Below are 19,301 nucleotides of genomic sequence, written 5' to 3'. Positions count from 1 at the left end.
GACAGACAGACATTTCACACAAAACTAATAGCGTCTTTTCCCCTTTCGGGGGCCGCTAAAAAACAGTTTCTACATTGGAGGCTACACCTGTATCATACATATTAGAGAAATCAGATACAAAGGGGGAATCATTACCCTTATAAAGAATGACATTCCTACCACAGATATAGCTTTACCCAACTTAAAATCAGAAATAATGGGCACTAAGCTGATTCTTCCAGAGGGGAACTTAGATATCTTCCCGACAAGGAACTTAAAATAGAATGTATACAAATCATCAACCATGAAAAATGTCTGGTTATAGGAGTATGAACAATCACTCCCAGAGTTGGCCTACCCAGATCTCAATGTAAAGGGAGAAGAATTAGAAGAATGTCCTACATATTTTGAATCCCATATGACAAGAGACTAACTTGAAAAAAAAACAAAAAATTACAGAGTAAAGTCATCCAAAAATTATTCTTTATGAAAAAAATAACTGGCATTGATTGGGGAGAAAATCACAACATTCTAAAAAAGAAGTACATGAGTTACATCAGACCCACTGTAGAATATGGTGCCACAGCATGGGGCTTAACAGCCAATACCAACTTACAGAAAATAGACAAAGTACAAAATATAGGACTAAGATAATGACAGGAGCAATAAACACAACACATATTATAGCTATGGAGGAAATCTGTGACCTGGTTTCTTTGGATGAAAGAAGAGGAAAAAAAAAACTGTCCCAGTTCACCAAATGAAATCCTTAGAGATGCACCCACTCAAATATAAAATCCATAAGTCTGGCACCCAAAACCGGCTAAAAAGAACTTTTTTTTTTCAGGAATCACTGAACCTCAAAAAGAAATACCTATTAGAAAATATAACTATTGAGTTAAAGCAGCTTGATGTGTTTCCTCTCTGGGACCAGAGTCCCTCTCTTCTATAAGAGACAGCATCGAAAACGTAACAAAAATCCGACCACAACCAAACAGAGCTTAAGGAATTCTTTTCTAAAAAACACCCCAACAACCAATGAGTCAATTGCAACTGGCCATCTCTCAGACAGCCATAGAGCAGAAAGGTGAACAATTGAATAAGCAGCTACCACACTAATTTATTAATCATGTACATTAAACAGCCAAATTATCTTACTGACAGATGCCAAAACAGTCTTTCAATAGCCACAACACACTAAATCTAGCGCTGCCATAAAAAAAAACAAAATAATGCCAGGTGAAATGCTTGCTTGATGTAAGCGAAAAAAAAAAACGATGGTTACCACAGTGATAAATAGCGAAAATAAACACCAGGTATCGGGAGGGAAAAAACTCATTAAAATTCAAGTTTTTTTCACCGTTTTTTATGAAATTCAAGGCTTTTTCAAGGCCTTGAATTTAATATGAAACTCAAGGTGTTTTCCAGGTTTTCAAGGTGGCTACGAACCCTGTATGGTATAACAATGTTTGCATTTTTTTAAATCTTAGAAGATTGTTCCCAGTGCCCACATGAACAGCAGTAATGGAGTTGCCTCAATTAGACATGCCTTGCAATATAAATAATAATAAGGCTTGTCATCCAGTCCGAAGATTAATGAGGAATGCAGTATTTCCTGTAGCTAAGCAGCCCTAGCTGCGACCAACAAATTTAGCCAGCTACAGTGCAGGCATAATCACTGACCACAGATTTAGATTTTCTTTTCGCCATCTACGCCTGTCCTCGGGAGCAGATTTTCTTTTGGTCTCAAATGTGTATCCCATGGTCTTTGTAAGTGACCTCCAGCTGTCTCGCTCTTAAGCCATCTGCAACCATGTACTCTTTTCTATGTCAGTTAAAGCAAGTTCGCGCCTAAGCTGGTCTTTAAAGCGTTTCTGTGGGCACGTTTGTTATGTCGACCACCTTTCAGCTCACCAAAAAAAGGTCTGCTTTTGGCATTTATTTGTCCCCCATACGTGCCCTGCCCAGCCTAACTGTCGGACCATAAGAAGTCTCTATATATTGTCCATACTGGCGCTCACAAGGACATCGCTGTTTGTTGAGCGGTCTTCCCATGATGTGTCCATGATGGAGCGCAAACATTTTTGGTGAAAGCGTTCAAGTAGCCTTAGTTACTTTCTGTATATTACCCATGTTTCAGATCCATATAGAAGGGATGAGAGAACCACTGCTTAGAAGACACTGATTTTTGTAGGCAAGTGGAGCCAAACGCCTGGAAGCATCCACAACGTACTACTGGCCCTGGCCAGATGAATATCAACTTCTCCTAAAAGCGATGCGTCATTTGATACTATGCTTAATAGATATGTGAAGTGGTCTACCACATTAAGAGGCGGTGCATTTACATGATCTTTGGGGCTGAGTATGTTTTATTGGGTGACTTCTGAAATATGACTTCTGTTTTTCTGAGGTTTATAGGTAAAAAGAGGCGGCAGTATATGCCAATTAGCTGACTGCGATCTGGAGATGCCATTTTCTATTAGGACGTTATCAGGTCACCACAGTGTCTAATGTGGACTTTTTGTCTCACATGAAGCTGCTTGAGAATGAATAGGAATGTAGATGGGTGTTATGAATATCATATGCTGTATCGGTTGTCGTTCTTATGTTTACATGTGCTTGTAACTTGTCTTTAAGAATGTGTTCACGAAATGTGTGTTGTGTAGTCATTTAGTGTATTAAAGCCATTCTAAGCGGACATGGTTTTCGACTCTGTTATCATTATATTCATAATTTAATACACTGAATCAAAACTGTGAAGTTGTAAGAATTTCGAAATGGATAGGATATTTCGGCCCAAAAATTTTTTGACATCGAGCCCACGGCACCTCAAGCAGCAGAGCATTGGCAGCACTGGTATGAAACTTTTTAAAATTTTGTATCAGTAGTATCTGTAGATAATCTTGATACTAAGAAACTACTGATAAACTATATCTCTCCTGCTGTATACCATACCAAATGATACTTGATAAAGAGACTTTTGATGAAGCAATCCAGACTCTAAACAGCATCTACATTCAACCAAAGAACGAGGTGTTTGCTAGGCGCAGGTAAGTTACTTGCAAACAAAAGCAAGGTCAAACGATAGACGCCTACATGCAGAAATTAAGAGTTCTATCCAAAGATTGCAACTTCAAAGCGGTGACTGCTGAACAACACCGAGAAGAGGCTATTAGAGATTCGTTTATCAAAGGACTAGTTTCCAACAGCATTCGAAAACGTCTACTTGAAAAGACTTTTGAGTTTAAAGGACGCCTTCGAAGAGGCTCGCTTACTAAAACATGCTTATCAGCACTCATTACAGTATGAATCATCACAGCCGCTAACTAATTGCGCGGCAACTACACTTACCAATTCTTTGGCCACACCCTCACCAAATGTAAGGATTCCTCAAATTGCAAGCAATTCACACACACATGAAGTAAATGCATTAGCTAGCAAGTGTTACTTTTGCGGCAGGGTTAAGTATCCTCGCTCTCGGTGCCCTGCAAGGGAAGCCACATGCAATCAGTGCTTCAAAAAGGGTCATTTTCAAAGAGTATGCAAATCGAAATCTTCAAGTGTCGGCTATCGCTACTGTGCAGCCTTTGAGTTTAAACAAATCTACGATACCCATTTTCATCAACAACGTGCAATTGAAAGCCCTAGTATACACTGGGAGCTGTGAAAGCTATATTTCGACGCACATTGCTAAGAAGAACAAATGGCCGACATGTTCCTCAGGCAACAGAATCTTATGGCTTCCACCCATCTATCTCGAATCACTTAAGGACATATCTACGCAAACATACGAATCAAAAATAAACGATAAGAAGGAGTTAAACTTTCTCTACTAGACAATGTGTGCTACGACGTCATTCTTGGACTTGACTTTATAAGTTTGCACCAAAATCTGTTTATTCCCTTCGATGGTCAGAAACCATCCTTGTGCCTGAGTACTCTCCGGCCAGCGAGGGTAGAGGCCCCTAGCCTATTTAGTAATCTGTCACCAAACTTGGTCAAAATCCTTCATAAGCCATCGCAACTGACCATGTCGAAAACCTTGGTGAGGTCCCAAAGGTAGAGTATAGCTTTAAGCCCCAAAAATCACCATAATGGACTGTAATGAACAGCCTCTTAATGTGGTAGACCACTTCACATATCTAGAAACATAGTATTATAGAAGAGAGCACCTAGTAGCAGGCGGCTTAAGAAAGAGATAGCTGGAGGACACTCACAAAGGTGTATGATACACATTTGAGACCAAAAGAAAATCCGCTGCCGAGGACAGACGGCAAAAAGAAGTCTAAATCGACCACTTGCGGACAATGGTTATGGCTACGCTAGGTGTGGCAAAATATGCAGGTCGCAGCTGGAGCTTCATACTTCATTTCTCATTAACCTTTGGACTCAAAGACAGGTCCAATTATTATCAAAATGACGCATCGCTTTCAAGGAAAGTTGATAACCAAGGCCAGTGGTGCTTTTGGGTGCCTCCAGGCGAGAGTTTGGCAGAATAAATCAGTTTGTATTGCAACATCTCCAATTTTAGAATAACTTCTGCAGCAATACAATCTCTTTTTTAGGTGCTATCAATGGAACTGATAGAATGATATGCTCTATGGTGAGGTAAAGAGTCACAAAAGCCAGATAATGGGAAGGGGGGCTCTGCTCCGAGTGTGTGATGTAGGTGTGGCCTATTCTAAGTCTGGACATGGTCGTGCTTCTAAGCTGTGTCAGACCCCCATACATGGACTGCCGCCTTCCATCTGCCACAACCCGTCTTAGTTTGTTGTGGGCCCCAGTCTCGGTAGGCAACAGAGGTCTGTCTCTGGTCCAAGCAGGGAATTCGGGTTCTTGAAACCTTTTCATTTAGGGCTCTCTTTTCTTCTCTGTCTGCAGTTTCCTTTCCCTCTATGCCCACATGGGAGGGGGCCCAGATGAATGTGACATCCTTATGGTCAGATACTTTTCGCTCTCAAAGCTTTAAGCATTTATGTACCAATGGGATATCATTCTTCATCTGATGCTATGTCATGTGCTTCTGTCTCCCAGGTGGCTGGATCAATGCTGAAAGCTTTCAGAGAAGCTTTGAGGGTGTCCCTGAAGTGTTTTCTTTATCCGCCTTGTGAGCGCTTTCCTTCCCTTAATTAGCCATACAGGAGACATTTAGGGATGCAGCGGTCTAGCATTCTGCAGATGTGGCCTGCCTATTACAGCTGGGACTGCAACAGGAATGTGTGGATGCTTGGCAGGCCCGCTCTTCAAAGGACTTCAGTATCTGTTGTTGTTTTTTTCTTGCTTTTTAACATTCAGTATTTTTCTGAGGCAGGTGATGTGAAAGTGGTTCAGTTTTTTTTTCATGTTTTCTATATACTGTCAGCGGCTCTGATGCATAGAGCAATGTAGGGAGGATGACAGCTTGATAGACCCCTAGCTTTGTGATTGTGGTGATACCTCGTCTATGTCAAAATTTTTAGAGAGTCTGCCATAGGATAAAGTGGCCTTGGCGATACGCAGGTCAATTTCATCACCAAAGTCTGTATATGCTGAGGATGCTCTGCAGATCATTTTCAGAGCAGGCATTTAAGACACAGTCGTCAGCAAATAGCAGGTCCTTACTTACTGTTGATTTTGTTTTTGATTTTGCTTTGAGCCGCCTCGGGTTGAATAAGCCACCATCAAATCTATCATTTTTATCCCATTATTATCTCTATTTGTGAATGCATCTGTCAGCATAACAGAGAACATAATACTGAACAGTGGGGGTGCTAGGACACAGCCTTGTTTTACCCAATTCGATACTTCAAATCCCTGCATAGTATTATGGGCTAAGGGAGCTGTTCTATTAGGTTCTCAATATCTATTGGATTCAATAGAGTCCCTGGAGGTAAATTTCGTTTGCCACTTTGTTTATTCTTCCATTATCATAATAGAATCTGGAAACTGGGTTATCTAATTAAATTACCCTAAAAAAAAAAAGGTGACCTTACTCAATGCAAAAAATGGCGAGGAATCATGTTACTGTCAACCCTTAGCAAGGTCTTAACTAGGATAACATTGGAACGCCTAAAAGATGAGCTAGACAAAAGACTAAGACCAGAACAGGATGGATTCCGTAAGGAAAAATCATGCATTGACCATATTGCTACACTGCGCGTTATCATAGAACAATCTATCATAGAACAATTTCTTCTGTACATGACCTTTGTGGATTTTGAGAAAGCCTTCGACAGTATAGACAGAGACATAATCTGGAGACTGAAGAATCGCCTATGACATCTGCCTCCTCTCCCATACACAACAAAATGTTCAGACCAAACTGACCAGACTCTCAGAAATATCAAAAAAGACTGGACGTCTAATCAACAACAACAATAACAACAACAACAACAAAAACAGAAGTTATGATCAACAACAGATAAGAGAACCCAATCATGCTACAGGGAGAGAACATCCTTGATACGGACCACTTCACTTATCTGGGAAGTAGAATTAGTAAAGAAGGTGGAGCTGATGATAATATGCTAATTCGAATCACACTCTTCAAGCAATCTGGCGCTCTAAGGCACTATTCTCTAGATAACAAGATAAGAATCTATAATACAAACGTTAAGTCGGTCCTTCTATACGGTTCAGAAACATGGAGAGTCACTAAATCAAATATGGAAAAGCTCCAAACTTTTGTTAACAGATGCCTACACCGGATATTAGAAATTAGGTGGCCAGAAAAGATAACTACTGTCAATTTGTGGAAGAGAACTAGACAAAAGCCCATAACCCAAGACATCACAAAACGAAAGTGGAGCTGGATATGACACCCTGCGAAAACCAGCTACCAATGTTGCAAGGAAACCACAATGAAAGAGGAAAGTGGGCAGACCCAAGCAAACCTGGAAGAGGTCAGTTATCAATGAAGCTGAGGGTACTGGAATGACATGGGAACAGACGAAGAAAGCTGATCAGAACCGAGTTCGGTGGAGAGGTGTGGTTGCAGCTCTATACTCCCATGGGAATGTGCAGAATTAAGTCAGTCAGGTCCTGGAAATAAATACAAGCTGCAGAAAGTGATAACCTTGTGTAAAGATATCCTAGCTGGTATGGCCTGTTTGAAGTTTTACACTCTCGTGGGGGGATGCTCTTTCCACGTATTCAACAGTTCTGCTGTATGTAATGTAAATGCGGCAACTAATGCTTTCTGAGTTTTCCATAATTGTTTCCTGTGGGCAAATAGCTACAGGAGTCCAAGTGCATTAGTAGCAACATTTTCTCATAATTGGCCTTGAGCGATCTACAATTCCATTGTACAATCCTGAAATCCATGGCTTATTCTAAATGACCTACTTGGAGCTATTAGGCCTTGGAAAGCTCCCAGAGGAGTTTCCATTAATTTCTGTGACTTTTGTATTTTTAGACTTAGGTTTGAATGGAGAGGAGGACATCCCCCTGTTGCTGGAAGTCTTTCCCTCTGTAGAGGAAAGATCTTCCTGTCAAAGCTGAGGCTATTTTCCTTGCCATTACTTCGGGTATCTTCCACTTGAGTTGGGTTTTTCCCAGTAGAAAGTTGATCAACCCTTAACACAGTAGGGATTGGGATGTCTGGCTGTTGTCTCCACGTTCTCCGGAGTGATGGTTTTCTCATGCCGTTCAGTCTCCATTCCTTCATCATCTAGCATGGAGAATGTTATGAATATTAGCATGACCTTCACAACAGGGCTCTTACTCTGCATTGGAGGTGTGCTTCGTGTTGGTCTTTCTTCTGAGTTGAAGGAAGAGATGGGTGTCGGGGTCGATGTGTCCGCCTGTGTGGCTATGGACTTTCCTATCTTAACCACAGTCTGGTCGTAGGTCTTTCAAGCCAAATAGGCCCTTGCCTTGGATTTCAGCTGGCTGAAAATACACCCATTTCTTGTACTCCTGCACAGCAACTTCCTGTTTCCACACAGGGCAGTCCATGGAGTAGGCTGAGTGGCCAGTGTGACATTTTGGGCATTTGAAATGGGCCGTGTAGCCCTTGTCCTCGTAACCCTCCCCAGCACATCTAGCACAGTGTTGTTCTTGAAGACTGTCATGAGTCCAATACTGCAGCTCCCTGATTGACCCTCTAGTCACCGCCCTCCAACATAGGTCAATGACCCATGCTGGTAGCTCAGCATCGTCAGCCAGTGACCCGGGGGGGCATCTGGGCTTCAGGTCTAGAGGAACTTAGAGCCAAAGTACTGTATTCTAGTAACTTATTTCAGATAGACACCTACTAAAATATCAGGATTTCTTTATCCCCCTTACCCACAATCTACAGCAAACATCGTCTCAAGAAATATGGAGATTTTTAATATAAGGAGATAGAGTGATGGGTTATAAATTAAAATTTAAATAAGTATTGAAATTAAATGCAACAATTGTTCATTTGAATAGCAGTATAAATATTTAAAGGATTAAAGGTACATTTACATATTAGTATAGGAAATAATTACATTAAATCGGAGTGAAAATTAAAGTCACAAATGAGATGAAATAAAATTCATTAACGTAGACCCCCCATGGACATCTCATAGACCCCCAATTTATTTTTTCACTTTCATAGACCCCTTGGCAGTCTTCGTAGACCCCTGGGGGTCTATATAGACCACTTTGGGAATCACTGAATTCTAGATCAACTTTAAGTATTGTTGAGAGAAGTGACGAATGTATCCCTAAAACAAAGTCTCAAATAATTCAATTTTTTTTAAGATGTCAAGAATTTGCTGTTTTATTTTATTAAAAATAAATGTTTTTATGCATCTAAATTAAAAATGGTATAATGTTTACTACTACTTTTTTTTTACACAGAATTTAAATATGTCAACAGCTTAAAATCATTAGTTTCCCTTTATTTTGCACTCTATTTCTGTTAGGTTTGGTTTAAAAAAAAAAAAAGAGAATCTAAAAATAACCAACCACTCATAATTAAACCACAAGTTAAGCCATTGCATAGTTAGCCCCTATGGGTTTTCATTGAATTGGTGTGGTTTAAAATTAACATTTTCTTTAAAATTGGAATAATTTTTAATAAGGCAGGTAGATATTTGATATTTTGGGGTTTTGGCACATCGGCACAAGTTAGGCGATGTCAGGCGATGTCGTGCCCATAAACCCTCAAGGGTTACTTCTTTGTAGCTCAGGATCCAATGTTATTTAAAATAAGGTCCATTCATAGCTCAAATATTTAAAATATTAAAAATTTATATAATTTAATACAAATTTATTGTAAATATATATTTACAATTAGTTGAGTTTGAGTTGAGTTTTGAGTTTTTGGCACATCAGCACAATTTAGGCCATGTTGTGCCTGTAATCCCTCAAGGGTTACTCTCCCTTCATACCACAAGAGCTAAATTTTATATAGTTAAGTCATTAAAAGCAGGTCTATTCACAGTTAAATAGTAAAGGTAGTAAAAATTTAATAATTTAATAATAATTTAATACAAATCTTTTGTAAATATTATATGTTCACAATTTCACAGACAATTTGCAGACAACCCCACCTCCTGGACAAAGCCCAGTACCTTCCCAGGGTGGACATTATCGAACAGTGTTTTTAAGTTGTGTGCTCTAAAAAGTTTCCCCCTAATATCCTGGTATCTGGGGCAATCAATAAGGATATGTTTCACGGTGAGACAAAAGTCACAGTACTCACAAAGTGGGGGCTCCTCTCTCTTCAGCACAAAAGAGTGCATGATGTAGATGTGGCCAATCCTAAGTCTGGACATGGTCATGCTTCCACACCATTTCAGACCCTTAGATGTGGGCCACCACCTGACATCCGCCACAATCTGTCTGAGTTTTTTGAGGGTCTCGGCCTCCCACCGATCCTTCCACTCTTGATAGGTGGCAGAGGCAATACTCTGTCTCAGATCTGAGAAGGCAATTTGGGTTCCTGACACCACTTGATTTAGGGCTCTCTTTGCTCCTCTGTCTGCTGTTTCGTTTCCCTCTATGCCCACATGGGAGGGGATCCAGATGAAGGTGACATCCCTATTTCGTCCAACAGTTTAAGGCTCTTATGTACCAATGGAATGTCAGTCTTCATCCGCCCCAAAGCTTGCACTTCAGAGTCCAAGCATATGAGAAATTTTCTCCTGTCTGATGCTTTTACGGCCATGAGTGCAAGCGATATTGCATGTAATTCGGCCGTAAAGACGGAGTATCCATCGGGGAGTCTACGGGAGATTGTTTTGCTCCGAAAAGAGCAACACGCAACCTTTTCATCCATTTTGGTTCTGTCAGTGTAAATGGTGCCACAATCTCAGTAGCTCTCCTGCAGTTTCCTAAAGTGGACTTGTAGTGTGCTTGGGTTTGTATTTTCTTTTTTGAAATTAAGAAGGGTGTAATGAAATGATAATGACTAGAATACCAATAACGGCTTTATTCGACAAAATTAGACTAAAGTAAACAGTGAATGAAACCAGCACGTCTCGCATAACACTGATGCGGTCTATACACACACACACTGGACATGAAACACACACACTGGGCATGACCTTCTGACACGCTGGACGCACGCAGAAAATCAACTCAGTTACACTACAATCACCCCGCCTAAAAGTTATAGGAACATAAACATGTAAATAATAGTGAAGGACAACGATATATAGGCCTAAGTATTCCTACAGAATACTTACAGAGTTACTTTATTGAAAAGCATTGTATAACTATAAACAAACACGTTGTACACCCCTTATGCATACAAATATTAAGACCAGTTGTCTTGAATAATAATGTAATAAGATAAGTAATACAATACAAAAAGTCTAACTAGAAAAGCTATACACTATAAAATGATCAGTTCTAAGTGTGTCATATTAAGCCTACAGATACTAAGTTAGAACTTGTGATATGGAAAAATAATTAAATAAATGTTAGACCTTATAATTAGGCCTGCTTTTTCTTGGTCTTAGGTTATATCTACAAGGACCAGTACTGCCGTGGCTTTGAGTTGGTTACATCGGCGGCTCTCTAACTGGAGACTCAGCCCCTGCATTTATTTCTTCTTGATGTCCATTTTCCCCCTGTTGTACATATGTGTTAGGAGCAGCCATTGGTTCCATAGTCACATGGTCAGTAGGCACCTGCATCTGTGTGATAGGGTTTGTCTCCGGCTCAAGGTCTTCATGTTCCATATGTTGATACACCTCTGATTCTCCCTCTCTTGGAGCGGGGGGGGGGGGGGGGGGGGGGGCAAATGTCACAATGACACTGTTTCTTCTCTTCCATCAGAAAGTCTTACAATGGCATACTGTGGGTTGCATGTGATTTAGTCCACAGCTATTGTACCATCGTCATAATTTGATGCATGGGCTCCCTTTTTTAACAACACTTTTCCTGGTTGAGTTAACCATGTCGGGAGTGATTTGCCGAAGGTGCACCTGCGATAGAACTTGATTATTCTCTCGTGAGGTGTCTCATTTGTAGCGGTACAGGGCAGAGAACGAAGAGAGTGCAGGGCTTGGTTTAACGCCTGCTCCCATTTGGAAACCGGGAGTCCATGAGTTTTTAAGGCCAGAGTTATAGCTTTCCATAATGAGCCGTTTAGCCTTTCTACTTGAGAGTTCCCTCTGTGATTATAAGGGGTCGTCCTGCTTGTGGCCACCCCACTCTCGTGTAAAAATTCCTGCACCTCTCTTGACATGAATGATGTACCTCTATCAGAGTGTACATAGTCAGGCATTCCAAATGGTCCAAATAAATTATCTAGACATCTGATTACTGTTGAAGCCGACATATCAGAACAGGCGTATGCAAACGGGAATCTTGAAAATTCGTCAACTATGGTTAGCAGGTATGTATTCCGAGATGTAAAAGGGAGCGGTCCTTTGAAGTCCATACTTGGTCTCTGGAAAGGCTGCATCGCCTTAATTAGAGTTCCATTAGAATTACTGAAATATCTGGGTTTTACTTCGGCACAGATTCTGCACTGGTTGACAACCAGCCTGACATCTTCACAAGAGAAAGGTAAGTTTTTCCCTCGCACTAAATGCCATAGTCTTATTACTCCTGGATGACACAGAGTCATGGAGCAGTTTCAATTCATTTGGACTCATAGCTGACACACACCCGTTTCTAGAAAACGTATTAGCCGCTACATTGTGTTTGCCTGGTCTATACAAGACATGGTAGTGGAAACAGCTCAGTTCCAGTCTCCATCTTTGAATTTTCTCATTCTTTATTTTCCCTTTGCTCTGTTTGTCATACATGAAGGCCACAGAGCGTTGATCCGTGACAAGGGTAAAGCGATTTCCTACTAAGTAGTGGTGTCATTTCCTTAAAGATTCTACAATGGCGTAGGCTTCTTTTTCTATTGCTGAGTGCCGCCTTTCACTTGAGAGTGTTCTTGAAAAGAACGCCACGGGTCGGCCATCCTGGTTGAGGGTGGCAGCTATTGCAACATCCGAAGTGTCTGTTTCAACCGTCAGAGGTCGAGTATAAACGATGGTGAAGATGGCACCTTTCTCCAGCTCCTGCTTTAATTCGTTAAGGGCTGTCTTTACTGTTTCTGAAAGAGGGAACGACATGTTATTTGCCAAAACATTTATTTTGTTAGAAAAATTTGGGATCCACTGTGATTAGTACGCCAACATGCCCACGATCCGTTTTTGTGAGCGCATATCATGAGGAGGAGGAAGGTTTCTTAAAGCCTGGAATCTTTCAGGGTCTGGCTTGAGTAGGCCTTTAGAAATTTCGTATCCCAATAGGCAAACTTTGTCAGTGGCTATCGTACTTTTGCTTCATTAAATGTGATCCCATACTTTCTAGAAGCATCTAGAAATCTTTGCATTTTCTCATCGTGCGACTCTTTATCATGACCACATACCGTTACATTGTCCACGTATGCAAAGGTGTCCTGCAACTTTTCATTCTCAATAATTTGATTTATTGTTCTCTGAAAGCATGCAACTCCGTTGGTAACACCGAAAGGGATGCGACAGAACTGGTAGAGTTTGCCACATGCCTCAAATGCAGTAAACGGCCTTTCCTCAGTCTTGAATTGGTATTTGATAGTAGGCACTTTTGAGGTCTAGAGTACTAAAAACGGAATAGTTGGACAGTAAGGTGAAGCGATTTATTGTTTGACTGTAATCAATGACCATTCTTCTTTTATGTCTCTCCTTTGTTGTCACCAGCACCTGTGCTCTCCAGGGAGACTTTGAAGGTTCAATGATTTTGTCCGAGAGGAGTTTTCTAACTTCAGACTCAATAAATTTCTTATCACCTATTGAGTGCTTGATTTTGTCCGAGAGGAGTTTTCTAACTTCAGACTCAATAAATTTCTTATCACCTATTGAGTGCTTTCGGGACTTAGTAGCCACCGGTCTGCAGTCAGAAGTTAGATTACTGAATAGGCTAGGTGTTTCGACTCGTGCTGCTTTAAGACCACAGATGTGTAGAGGATTGCGTTTTCCTCTGTACGGTATGGTCAATTCCTTATGAAGACTTATAAAGTCTACACCAAGGATTACATCCGAGCACAATCCATCAAGTATAGAAAGTTTGACCTTTTCGTAGTGTACTGGACATCGGCAAATGTATGCCCTAATGTCTTTTCAGAAAGATGTGTAGTGGCCATGAATATTCTGTTTGTAGACGGGCGTACTGGCCATTTATTTCTCTTGACGATGGCTTCTGATATGTAGCTTTCACAGCTGCCAGTGTCTATGAGAGCTTGCAACAACAACCCGTTGACGTTCACTTGGGCCGTAGACTGTGTAAGCCCAAAGATGCGTTGATGACAAGGTAAATGGAGTTATCACACTGGTCAGTGATATTTTGCTGGCAGCTTTGGTGGCTGTTGTTTTACTAGATTTACAAACAGTTTGGAAGTGTCCCTTTTTACCGCACTGATGACATAATGCATTTCGAGCAGGGGATTTAGTCCTAGAGTGTCTCCTCCTACCACAGAAGTAGCATAGCGACTTAATGGCATTCAATTCCTGGTCTTCATTAGAAATGTATGTTTCTAGATGGGAGCTAGTTGGCGTCTTCATTGCCCCACAAGAGATATCGTTCGTTGAATTGTAAGCCTGAGCATGCGTTGTGGCTGTTTCTAACACTCTAGCTTCGTCAAAAGCGCCTTGTAGAGTAAGAGATGTCTTTTCCAGTAACCGCTGTCAATGTTGGATGCCAGACCAGTTATGAAGGCGTCTCTAATGCAAATGTCTCTGTGCTGTTCAGCAGTTACTTCTTTAAAGTCACAGTCCCAGACCAGGCTTCGCAACTTTAGCATAAAGGACTCTACCGTTTGGCCCGGCTGCTGTTTACATGTAGCAACCAAATGTCTAGCAAAAATGTCATTCTTTACCTTAATATAAGTAGTCTTGAGTGTGTCTATGGCCATCGAATAGGACGATACATCACTGATGAGAATATAAACCGTAGCATATACGTGATTTTTCAACAACTTTAGTTTAAAGTCTTCGTTAATATCCTTGATGGACGAAAGAAAATTCTGAAATGTGTCATATCAGTGAGTCCATTTTTCTGAGGCCAGAGGAGCATTAGGATCAATGTCTAGCTCTTTCGGTCTGAGTAATTTATCCATTGTAGATTAAGGAATCCAACACTAATCCAGATACATAATTTTGTCCAATAAACTGTAATGAAATGATAACGACTAGAATACCAATAACGGCTTTATTCGACAAAATTAGACTACAGTAAAAAGTGAATGAAACCAGCACATCTCGCATAACACTGATGCAGTCTATACACACACACACTGGACATGAAACACACACACTGGGCATGACCTTCTGAGACGCTGGACGCACACAGAAAATCAACTCAGTTACACTACAAAAGGATAAATTTAATTTGGGTTTATTCATCAACTAAGGAGGGTTCTGTGGGATTTCTATTATAGAAATTTGGTCAATGGGTGGGGTTAAATTTTGGATGGATTCTCTCATTCGAAGGCCCAACGGGAGTCGGGTTCGTGGGGTTGGATTTTAGCTTGACTATATACTGCATTGCAATCTTTTTCATTCTTATATCCATGGGGAGTTCTCCAGCCTCCATGTGGAGACTTGGAATTAGTGATGTACGAAATGCCCCCAGACAGAGACGCAGGGCAGCATTTTGTATGGGCTCCAGTATTTTTAGGTAGGATTTCCTAGCTGCTCCATTTATTATGGATCCATAGTCTAACTTGGATCGGATAAGACTCCAATATAGCAGAAGCAAGGTATCTTTGTCAGCTCCCCAGTCCATATTGCTGAGTACTCTGAGAATGTTTAATTACTTTTGGCATTTCTTCTTAAGTTCCTTAATGTGGGGGAGAAAATTAAATTTTGAGTCTAGGGTAAGGCCTAAAAATTTTGTAGTTTCACAACGGGGATCTTCTTTTGTGTAAAAATAGTTCAGTGTCTGGGTGGATTCCTCTTAAATTACAAAAATGCATGCTATTTACAATTACTCTCAAATCAAATTTTCGTAGTCAACCCCACCTCCCGGACAAAGCCCAGTATTTTCCAAGGGTTGACAAAACCAAACAGTGTTTTTAAGTTGTCTGCTGCAAAATATTTCCCTCTAATATACTGGTATCTGGATCAATCAAGGAGGATATGTTCCACAGTGAGATGAGTCACAATACTCACTCAGTGGGGGCTCTTCTCTGTTTAGCACAAAGTAGTGTGTGATGTAGGTGTGGCCAATTCTAAGTCTGAACATGGTCGTGCTTCCAAGCTTTGACATCCACACCAACCTGTCTTAGCTTGTTGTGGGTCTCAGAATCCCACAGATCCTGCCACTCTCAGTAGGTGGCAGAGACTCTGTCTCAGGTCTAAGCTGGGAATTTGGCTTCCTGCATAGCTCGATTTATGGGTCTCTTTGCTTTTTTGTGTGCAGTTTCTTTTCCCTTTATGCCCAGATGGGAAGGGGCCCAGATGAATGTGACATCCTTACGGTCAAATGTTTACAAGGGAGGTCTAGATTTGTAATAAGACTAAAATTGAATGAAAGTTTGGTTGATTTAGAGAAATCAAATTTTTTTTAAACAGAGATCTATTGATATGAAAAATCGTGATTTTTATCAGATCTAGAGCTTGAAAGATATTAAGAAAAGGGGGGGGGGAGGAATAGGGGGACAGTTAGTTTCAGGGTCTAAAAACTGGTAGGGTTTTAAACAAAATCGAAACTGTTCTGTATCTAACAAGAACACTAAAACTAACTTTAGTTTTACTAACCTTGACTAGGTTATCCACAGCTAGCTTGACCACCCTAACAGGATGAGCCAAATCTGGCATAGCATTTCCATCTTCAGCTTCTTCATGCAATATAACAAGCCTAGAAACCTAAAAAAATATATATATATTTATATATATTTTATGACTATCTAGTATATAAATATTTAACAAAAAATTATAAACTTGTCTCATAGCTACAAGAATGTAGCCGTTATACACAAAATATAGAAAAGTAAGTATGGCTCCTCTCTGGTAAGACAATGGATGGCCCAGATGAAGCACTGGTTTTGGTTTCATCTTGAGATGGAGCAGAATCTGATGTGACTCATCAAGCCAAACCTGGAGCATTTTGCAAGAGTTTGTGCATGTATATGTTTTAGGGCTAACTGAGTGGGAAACTTTCATTTTCTTTCTCTTGACTAGGGATGCGTCCTTTCTTTTGCTCTACCAACACGCACAGTCTGTTTCCATGCTGTCTGATTTTGGGCAATTTCTTCAAACATACATTTATTAATGCATGCGGTTCTCGACAACCATCGCAAATTGGGGTGATGTGGCTGCAAGAGTTTGCCAGAGAGCTGTAATCTTCACACCGTCCCCCCGCCTATGTGGCTCCAAAAGCAAATTTTCTGTTAGAGCTTACTCCCTTAGCCTTGTCCAAAGGTTGTGTGTGTGGAAGATCAACTTGTTGCCAAAGGGGAGCTACCTGTAAATCTCTCTTGCCAGTAATTTAATCCTAATTAAACATTCTCCTTCTCCTGTAAATGTGTCTATCCAACTAGTAATATATATTTTCGCATTGTGGCCACAAAGACTATCCCCTAGAAGCCCAAGCCATCCATCCCCATCGGATTACTTATCGATAGATACATTTCACCACATTTGACAAAATAATTTGTTTTTATTAAGAGTCCATAATTCATATATCAATCAATAATGTTTCTGTTTTATATGTTTTGTTTTTGTTTATATGTTTTGTATGTTCCTTCAACAATAAAGCACAGCAGGAGATGCTTTAGGGTAGGGTTAGAACTCAGGATGTCATGAGGATAGTTGGAAGCGCATTACACCTAACCATGCAGCCATCAGGTGTTTTGTGATTTTTAATTTTACTGATAATTTTTTTTTTTTACATGTTGTAAGAACATGCATTTATAAATTAAAATTTGTAAAAATTTAATTAAATTAAATATATATACAGAAAGCAACTAAAACTAAGACAACTTGAATGCTTTCACCAAAGTGGCTTGCGCTCTATAGTGGACATATAGTGGCAAAACAACACTACAAACAGCGAAGTCCTTGCGAACGCCGGTATGGACAGTATAGAGGGACTTCTTATGGTGTCGAAAAGAAAATCCACTGCCGAGGACAGACGCAGACAGTGAAAAAATAGTCATAATCGACCAATGGCAGACAATGGTTAAACTGCCCTGGATGTGGCAAAATATGTAGGTCACAGCTGGGGCTGCTAGAGACAAAACACTTGTGTTTGATATTGGTGTTTTAAGACTACAAATAAAAAAAGGAAATAACTGATCCATAGGTTAATCTTTATCTCTAAGATAAAATTGCATATTTTTATTTAAGTTTTATGTCATATGTCGATTGCATAAGCTCTAAGAAAAAAAGTTTTTCCTCCTTCACTCAGATTTGTGACCTATAAAAACATACGTAGAAAACTAAATAAAAATACCAATGTGAAGAATGCAACCTTCTCGTTGAAATGAAACACTGATCATATTATCACATCTATAACTGACCATTGTACATGTGATCACATCAACTTACGGACATTAAAGAAGCAGCTTAACATTATTTTCATTATACACTAAATCTAAGTCTTCATTCTGTTCCCATATTTTCCAATAACTGAATTTTTATTTTCATTAGTTGTTGTACATAGCTAGTACATTTTTATAAATAGAATATTAATTAATAGACTTGTATCTAAATTATAGTTAATTCAGTTAAAGTTACCTGTTGTGCCACAGGTTCCAAAATACTTTCAATCGTCTTCGTATGGAAGACTGGCATGTTGAGGTAGTTGAATCTGAATTGCAAAAAAAAAAGATTAAATCTATTATTTATATATACACATTATATATTATAAAGTAGAAAGTAAGGCGTATGCATGGCTGTATGTCCCACATAGATATATCAAAACAGATATACAAATCTTGATAAAACTTGGCATAAATGTTCCTTGGGTACTAACTGGAACTGTAACGTATGCATAGTAGCCCTAAAACAAACTTAAGACCCTCAAAAAAAAAAAAGTTGCCCAACTCTATGAAAATGTTACTATTTCATGGATCTAAGCCATGTTTACAGAGACGAAATCGAAAGGATTTAAATCTAATTTTAAGAACTACACTTCGCACAGATAGTTTTTTACTTTGACACATGAAAATACAAAATATCTTATATACATATACCGGTAATACAGAGGTTACTTCAAAAAAGAAGATGATTACGTCCTAGGCGTCATGCATTCAGTCATTCATGCATATTAACCAATGACTTAAATTCTGCCAAGTCACTGGTTTTTCTGGCTAGCTCAGGCAATCCATTCCATGCTCTAATAGCACTAGGGAAGAAGGAGTATTTGTACAAATATGTCCTAGCATATGGGATGAGGAATGTGCCTTTATCTTTGTGTCTTTCTGAGTATTTTATTAAATTTTGTTTTTGTATTTGAAGATTATGGTTCAGTGTTTTATGTATAATTGCTACTTTACTTTTGAGTCTTCTGTCCTGAAGGCTTTCTAAATTTAGTGATTTTACCAAAGGTGTTACTCTAGTCAAATGTGAATATTCGTTTGTTATGAATCTCACTGCTCTATTTTGTGTCTGTTCCAGTTTCTTAATGTTTTCTTAAGTTGAAGGTTCCCAAACAGAGGATGCATATTCTATTATTGGCCTAACTAAGGTTAAATAACATTTTTTTATGTTCTTATTTGATTTATAGAAATTTCTTTTAATAAACCCTAAGGCTTTGTTTGATATTTTGGTAGCTTCATCAATATGGGGATTCCATATTAGTTTTTATTTATTATAGCACCTAGGTATTTTGCGTTTTTAGTCTGTGTTACTGGTTTACCATGAATAAGATAAGTGGAATTA

General features: G+C 39.6%; 2 protein-coding genes across 5 annotated transcripts in view; both read right to left on the bottom strand.

Moving 5' to 3' along the window:
- LOC129928594 (zinc finger BED domain-containing protein 4-like) overlaps positions 1 to 19,301 on the bottom strand; it is a 243,276-nt gene that overhangs the window by 110,551 nt on the left and 113,424 nt on the right. The gene's annotated exons all lie outside the window — the stretch shown is intronic.
- Positions 1 to 19,301, bottom strand: part of LOC106071006 (vinculin-like) — a 135,814-nt gene that overhangs the window by 111,933 nt on the left and 4,580 nt on the right. For all 4 annotated transcript variants that reach the window (XM_056043292.1, XM_056043291.1, XM_056043293.1 and 1 more), the window contains 2 exons: positions 18,156 to 18,228; positions 16,176 to 16,283 (listed from right to left, as the gene is read on the bottom strand). In XM_056043292.1, the coding sequence (XP_055899267.1) occupies positions 16,176 to 16,283; positions 18,156 to 18,212 (165 nt within the window). In that variant the 5' untranslated portion in view covers positions 18,213 to 18,228. The remainder of the gene's footprint in view (positions 1 to 16,175; positions 16,284 to 18,155; positions 18,229 to 19,301) is intronic.

Source organism: Biomphalaria glabrata, chromosome 10 (assembly GCF_947242115.1).
Source record: "Biomphalaria glabrata chromosome 10, xgBioGlab47.1, whole genome shotgun sequence".
In the NCBI taxonomy this organism is placed as follows: domain Eukaryota; kingdom Metazoa; phylum Mollusca; class Gastropoda; family Planorbidae; genus Biomphalaria; species Biomphalaria glabrata.
This window is presented reverse-complemented; position numbering and strand designations above follow the sequence as displayed.